This window comes from Eurypyga helias, unplaced genomic scaffold (assembly GCF_000690775.1).
Source record: "Eurypyga helias isolate BGI_N326 unplaced genomic scaffold, ASM69077v1 scaffold18808, whole genome shotgun sequence".
Lineage (NCBI taxonomy): Eukaryota > Metazoa > Chordata > Aves > Eurypygiformes > Eurypygidae > Eurypyga > Eurypyga helias.
Window position 1 is genome coordinate 878 of NW_010266476.1, and position 7,991 is coordinate 8,868.

Sequence of the window (7,991 nt, forward strand, 5' to 3'; positions counted from 1 at the left end):
ATCCTCAGGGTCTCTACCTCTATAAAGACACAGCACCATAACATTTACCTCATGCCTCTATTTTTCTAAAAAAGTAACTTTATTATTTTAAAATTCACATTACTTTTGTGCTACTTGTGAAAATACTGCAAATGGACAACAATGAAAGAAGTTCTGCAACTCAGGGAGTAGCAAAGCAGGCAGGCCAATGCAAACACTCCTTCAGGTCATACTGATGCTCCTGTCAGTAAGTTCTTCCCCTTCTGCAAATGGGAAAAACTTCATTCAGATTTGCAACATTTTGCTTAACATCTGCCTCAAACTTGAGAGGAAATAGGTATGATCTTTCTTCATGAATGCAAGCTCCTGAGTTTCGAAATAAACATGTGTGTAAAAGGCATCACCTCTGCACTGCAGCATAACTTGCTCTTTTTCAAGTTAGACATTTCCTAGAATGCTGCTGAAATTAAAAGTCTGACATTTAACTCCTACTTTGTTCACATAATTTAAAGAAAAATGCAGTTACTGGTGTGGTTGGTAACACTCTCCCTTTTGAAAAGCAAAATCAGCACAGCATAGTCATTCTTCCCATCCAGCTTTTTATCAGTTTCTCACTGTATAGGGAGATGCTGCTGCCTTCTAGCACATCTGTTCAAAATCTGCAGAAAAAAGGCAAGATCAGCAAACTGCTTTTTAAGCAGCGACACACAAGAAAGAAGGTCGAGTAATTAAACCACAGACTAGAAGTTATACATAAAGGAGTCACTGAAAGTGATCTTAGCACACAAACATTGCAGAAAGGCACTGAACTGGATTTAGATTTTCACAATGTCTGATAACTGGAAAGTTTCATTTCTGAAAAATAAGTTAATACAAAAATTTAAAAAACACTGATGTGCGAGTCTTTGCTGCATAAAAGGAGGTACATGTTCGTACTTTAAAATACTTTAAAACATTTGTACGTAATGAACAGAAATTCTCTTTTACATAAACAAAGAGTGTTTCTTAGCCAACAGCAGCTATCAACCCCAAAACACAGAATTAAGATGACAAGAGAACCAGACAGTCTGAGTCACTGCCATTTGTGTCAAAAGAATTATGCCACTCTTTTCTACAGCTCATCATGCTTGTAGGTAAATTCCCTTGCAGATATAAACCCATCACTGTCTTCATCTTCTTTATCAAAGATGTCTTCAACCAAAGCGTCATGCTGGGTGTCATTTACCACTGCTCCATGCTTTTCAAATTCTTTCTTCAAGTAAATTTTCACCTATTAGACAAAAGGTGAGAGTTAATGTTTTTAGGCTTATGAAAGAATTGATTCTTGTAGCATAAGGGAGAGCCACTATGCTCAGGATGGTAGTATTAGACAATATATACCTTCCTTCCTATGCCACTGCCAGAATAATACTTATCTGACTGATTCTTCAGCCCCGTTCAGTGATGAAAGACTTTACCAATGTAAGAGACAGTAAAACTAGCAGACCAGTTGCCAGAGTTTTATGATATCTGACTGAAAAATGAATCAGGAAACCCGTCAACTGACACCTATACAGTGAGGTATAAATAGCTAGACAGAAGGTATTAGCTACCAATTGGTCAGAGACCCAAACAGGTTTTTCACATCCTAGCACTTTGACAAACCAGTAGATGTGAACAACTGCCCCAAATATATATAGGAACCTGTCCACAATCTCAGCATTTGCTGCTTTAAGGCAAACTACATTAATGACATTTATGTCTAGACATCTCAAAATTTTGAAGGACTAAGAGTCAAGGTAGCTTTTAAACACACTGGAACAGTTACACTGAGCGAGTTACTAATAGTGAGCAGTGATTATTTTTACAGAGTTTAACTGTTGAGATGCTTCTAAATTGCAGAGCCTTCTACAAGAATATCAATACCAACATACCCACCTGTTAAACAGCTACCACTTGTATAACAAGAACTCTAACAGCGGACTGTTAACAGCGAGATAAATGGGCCATGTTCCAGGTCTGTTTTATTCATTTCATATTCCAGTATTTGTTAGGGTCATCGCTTACATTTCTAATACACAGACACTGTCTGTCTGATGCACAGTATGAAAGGTTAGTCTTTTGTGTCTAGCAAACTGTACCAGCCTCAGATAAAAAAAGAACGCAGTTGTTTATCCTAACTTCTCACGGATGACTTGCACAGCAGAAAAAAGGAAGACTGAAACAAAGAGGCAAATAGAAGGTGGTTAATGCTGAATACGTGTCCTTCAGACAGTGACTGCTAGGAAACAGGACTGCCCTACAGCAGAACTATGTCACCAACTAACTCCAAAAAGCCTTGAAGTCTGGTTTTATTTCTAAGATGTTTTACTTTATCCAGTAAGTGTGGGGCACACATCGGTCACAGGCCTATGCCTCAGCTTACTGAGGCCGCTTTTGAACACCCAGTCCAAGCAGATCCAAGGCTCAGGGTGGTGCAGCACAGATGTGCACCCTTGGTTTAGTGTTACTGAAAAAAAAAAATCTATTCTTAAGGTGTAAGAAAGTGTGTGAGCTGAAGTCATGCAAGAAAGGCAAAGCCCAGGTGGGAGCTTAATTGTTGAGCCAGGAATAGTACAGTTCAAGAGCGTTCAGCAAAACACAAAAAAGGCACATGAACTCCAAAGTCTAAAAAAGCAGAGAATTGGAAGGCAGCAACATTGAAAGTCATCTCCAGGGAAGAACAGATGCTCACCTTTCCCCACATGACTAATGACCACCTGGCCAGCAACAGCTTTTTGGGTGTCTTACCATTCATGATGAGCCTATCAGTTCAGTGGTTATGCTAACACCCCCTTAGTCATAGTTGCCCATACTGTGCATTGCCCAATAAATAATTGCCTTAAGGACTCTTAAATAGCACATATTCTGCTTGCAACATTGTCCTGTGCATAGTAGTAGCTAAAATCTAACTTGTGTTTAGGTAGTTCGCTAACAAGATCAAGTTAAGCTTATCTTTCCCCTTCCACTATGTCATCCTGCTAGGTTTGCTCACATGAAGGGCAACCCACTCACCTCTTGCTTGGATAGTTTCCAGTCATCGTTAAGATCCATCTCTTGGAATGACTCATGAGACCTTGGTCCATTCCTAATTTCTAGAAGGTCAATGTTGAAAATCAGTGTGCTCTCAGGTGGAATTTTTCCTGCCAAAAACATGGAGAAAAGTTAAGAACAACTACATATTCACTGCCATGTGAGTCAAAGCAATGTTCCAGTAATCCTACCACTTTCAAAGCATCCTGCAGTTTCAAATAACGAGTATCTAGAACAGCGACGAGTATCTAGAACAGCGACGAGTATCTAGAACAGCGACGAGTATCTAGAACAGCGACGAGTAGAACTGTTTCAGAGTGTAGCCTGGACCCTGCACAGCCCTTACAGCACATATGCAACTAGTTTTATTAGTGATCACTACGTGTTGATGTGAACTCATATTCAGGAATCATCATCACAAGTTTATGAAACACTGTTCTTGAGTGTTTTTTTCATGGCCAGATCCAGAGTGTGAGCAGAAACCAGTGAAGGAGACTGTACAGCTAGCCAGGTGGCCATTACCACAACATACAGCCAAGACTGATGGACAGGGCAACAAAAAGGTAGCTGCTGATACACCGTAACCCTGTCAGTCTCCAAATTCCTCTCCAATGCCAACTGACACCTTGTACCTGCTATTCTGCTACTGGAAAAACTCTTCTTGCAGAGAGACAGAAGGGCAGCAATGCTGTCAGTATCCCATAGCTGTCTAGGCTGCTGCACAAAGCATGGAGCTATTTCCAAACATGCAGCCGAAACTAAGTATATAAACTTGCTCAAAAGACGTGTTCGCGTTGCTCCATTTTTGATACAGCTGGACTGATGATTTCCTAACAGCCCCAACAACCATCCCCTCCTCCCCCGATTTCAGTTTAACTGAAAATAAACTGATTCAGATAAGCTGATTTCAGTTTATCTTGCATTGGTATGATGTGCCTTCACGCTGATGGCTGAAGCTACTCAAAGACCTTCTAGCACATCACTTTTTTCCTTATACAGAGAGAGGTTGAATAGGACCAAATATATTTCTATATTGGGTGGTAGCATCCCAAAAAAATTCTTGTGCCTTAAGATAGGAAAAAAACCTAATCCACACCTACTGTTTTGGTGTTAAATACACTCTGAGCTGCAAAAGCAAATGGACTTGTACATTTTTGGGATGAATGAATGTGCAGAAGCATCTGGAAATACAGGGCAGAGCGGTCTGCTTAGAGTTTGGAATGCAGGTAATTTTTCTGAGTGTTACAGAGAGAAGCATCTGACTCATCCTTCAAGTCAGACAGCAAGCAAGGCACCAGGTGGGAGGCTAATGAAATTATGTGCATTCAGAGGAAAGCACGAAAAATATGGAATAATTCTGTCTTCAAGGGCATAATTTGAAAATAGCAACATAATTATGTTCAAATACTTCAAAGTTTTCCTAAACTAAGTAATTCTTTGCAGCAGCTAGCAGTGTTTACTTGTTCAACCTTGCACAGAGGTGAGCCCTGCAAGTCTTTGAAGAACAACTGTAGTGCTCTGCATATTAATCAAGGCAATTAGGCCTGTGATGACTACATGAGCACTGCAGCATTCAATATCTTTGTGTGAAAAAATTACAGTTGTGCCCTGCATACAGTCAAATAACTGACCACCACAGTTTCCTGTTCTGTACTAGAAATATGATTACTTCTAATACCATCTCTTGAATCCCCAAACATGTCTTCTGGAAAAAGCTATTTTACAAGGATACTTTCAAGAAAGCAGGGTATAGGAGTGTGCAGTATGTATGAGTACTATTTAGCCTATGTTCAGCCCTACTTGACATAAGATAGAGACATGCAAACAATCCCTATTCCTAAAACACTCTCAGATGGGAGAGGACAGTAGCCGGAAGGGTTAGTGATTCCAAGACATTTACTCTTTCTGCTTTGAAATCTTGCATTACCTTAAGTCATATGTGATAACTGGTTTTGTGACAAAAATACTCTAATAATTGCTCAAAAAAGTTAAATAAAACCCGATAAAGCAGAAAAAGCAACCTTCCTGCATATTTCAAGTTATCACTTATTTAGCTGCAAATTGCAGATCAGCCCCTCCCATTAAAATAGGAATCTGGAAATGTCTGAAAGGAAAACTGCCAAACACCATCAGCAGTAGGCTGAAAAAACATGACAAGCAATGCTTTTATCTGCCTATACATCATTCGATACGTTTCCAGTCGATGCCCACATGACTGCCCATGCACTGGCATATCTCACTGTGGGCAACAGGGACCACTGCCTAAACTGAAAACAGGTAAAAGAGGGAAAGAATTAAGTGTCCCTGTATGGAGAAATAAACGGTGATTTGTCACTGTATCAGCTAAGAACTGCTTGGGCAGCAATACATGGTGTTTCTTTGGGTTTTAAACGAGATCTGCAAACAAGAACGAGGCTTTCACATGCACATTCACGAAGTATAACCACAGACACAGATGCAACAGCCAAAAAGCCAACTGTTACCTAAGCAACCACTTCCAGCTTGACTGTAAAAAAGGAAAAAAAAAAAAGCACAGCACTAACAGAAAAGACACTCAGAGCATACAGCACAGCAGCTACCATAAATTCCTATTTTTTCCCTGCACTCACCATGTAACCACTTAAAGGTTATTTCTGCAAAAAAACCCACTTTGTGAGAAACAGCATCTGACTCCATCAATTGTTCTTATTTAATGGAATCAGCGTGGAAAGCTTGAAAGCTTGCTAACCTCTTAGGCCAAGAAGAACAGTAAAATATAGAGATTAAAAACAGTTAAAGGGAAGGACTTCAGGTGCTTTACCTTTCCCTTCTTTTCCATAAGCAAGGGCTGGTGGAATAGTTAGTTTCCGCTTCTCTCCCACACACATGTCCTTCAGACCTTTGTCCCAGCCTTTGATAGCTTCCCTTATGCCAAGTGTAAACCACATAGGTTGACCATTGTTATGCTTGTGACTAGAAAAAGAACGGAATAAAACACAAGTCTTTAGACAGCAAGTTCCATAAAAGGCACACAGAAAAGATGGAAGATGCTCCCAGCATAGATGTATAATTACAAACACACCACTATCTGGCACCTTGGCATTTCTTAAATGAAAGACCTAGACTTTTAAAGTCTTTAAAACTTACACCTTGCATGACAAGGTTCCTTAAAAAGTGGAAAGAAACATGCCATATAGAAGTTGTTTTATGACAACACTGAGCAACCTGGATCCCCACCTTCACTCCCCTGATCATCTAATTCCACTTTAAAACTGATCAGACTAGAAAGGCATTTCTACTTAAAAATCTACATTCAAAGCCATGCATATTCTTTGGTAAATTGCAAATCAAAACCCAGCTTGGTCATGACTACAATATACCTTGTAACATGCTTAGAAGAATCAGCCACATCTCCTCCAAAAAAAAAAGCTGTAGGAAAACAAAACTAGACAACAGACAGTCTAAAAAAAACAGAATCAAATGCATGCAAAACATTCAAGTTTAAAATAGGCAGATAGGCCCCTTTCCCAATTTAACCAGGTGGTACACCAGGACTGGGTTCACTCTACTGACAGACAGAATTTTAAAAGCTTGCTTTACTAGTCATGCAGGGAAAGTGCTTAATAAGAAAACAGAGCACTTACAGGAGGAGTTAGTCAGCACCAAAAACTTTAGTGTCACTAGAACTCCTTCTAGAGAGGCAGGTTAACTACAAGAGAAAATTAGTGAGATTTTAGTTGAAATCGTCTGCAAGAGCATAAACATGCATAAACAGAGCATAAATAATTGTTTGGGTTTTTTTTTAATGTGTTCTACAAAAGCAGATTTCAGATACAGCCTACAGATACTTGAGCATTCTCCTGTCTCCCCCTGTTAACACTTCGTTGATATTTTACAGGAAAGGCAACATTAGCAAGTCGTTGCAGGCTCTTAGACTACCTCGGATTTCTGGCTCTTCCTTCTTCTTGCATTACTGTGGCTCTGGTATGTTGATTTGTCTGGTCGGGGGCAGGTGAAGAATATGCCCTTTCAGTAATGAAAAGCTGTCGTTGTGCTGCTAGTAGTGGAAGGAGATGCACAACTTTTTCTCTTTTTGCATTAGGGGCAGACTTCTCCCCTAGAAGTTCGCTTTAGAAGCCAGACAGAAATTCGTGCATAGCAGAAGACTTATTAAACCACTGAGATCATACACAACAACCTGTGTCGAAATTGCACAAGAGGATGCCTAACATCCCCATCTTTTCCCAAATGCTCTGTGGCTCTGCTTTCTACAGACTAACCAGAAAACAAAAGCTATTTAATTTTATAGCCTCGATCTGACAAGTGGAAGGCAGGTGAGCTTTACTGCTGGTGTTTCTCTTGAACAGCAGTGTGAGTCGGTGCTTCCTAAACTGTCGAAGTGTAAAGACAACCCAAACTTTCTGAAAATAGGTGGCGGTGGAAAAGGTCCCACAGGCAAGTTTGTGCAGCGTTATTTAAGCTATTTGTGCTCAATAAAAAATAAAACCTACGGCATAATACGAACGTGCATCCATTGCTTTTGCTTTCCTGCACAGAGGTGGACAGGAGTTTTGGGAGGGAGGCGTCATTGTAAAAATAAAATTAAAAAAGCACCCGTCCTGAACGAAACGCTCCTTAGAGAGCTGTTATGCAGATGGATTGCGGGCCGCTGTGCGGGGTCCGGATGCAGAACGCTGCCAGCAGAGATCACCTACGCTATCGCACATACACAGATACCTACGTGGTACAGTCGAGGTGCTGTTCTCCCGCGCAGGCTCACCCGCCAGCCCGCGCCAAGGCCAGCCGCCCGCAGCGCGCTACTCACGTGGAGTGAAACATGGAGCCATCCCGCTCCAAGTAGCCCTCGTAGTGAACCAGCATCATGTCCCCCCACTTGGTCCTCCTGTGGCAGAGGAACGGCTTCTGCAGCACCTCCACCTTCACGTCAGCCGCGGGGATCAGCGCCGCGGCCGCGCAACCCA

The 7,991-nt window shown here is 41.0% G+C and overlaps 1 protein-coding gene across 1 annotated transcript; it reads right to left on the reverse strand.

Annotated features, from left to right (window-relative positions):
- Window positions 1–715: 715 nt before the first annotated feature.
- FKBP14 (FK506 binding protein 14, 22 kDa) lies at window positions 716–7,986 on the reverse strand (the record flags this gene model as incomplete). The annotated part of the gene is made up of 4 exons (XM_010157110.1): window positions 716–1,249; window positions 3,013–3,140; window positions 5,831–5,982; window positions 7,835–7,986. Coding segments are annotated over 4 exons (591 nt in total), but the record flags the coding sequence as incomplete, so codon positions are not given.
- Window positions 7,987–7,991: the final 5 nt, after the last annotated feature.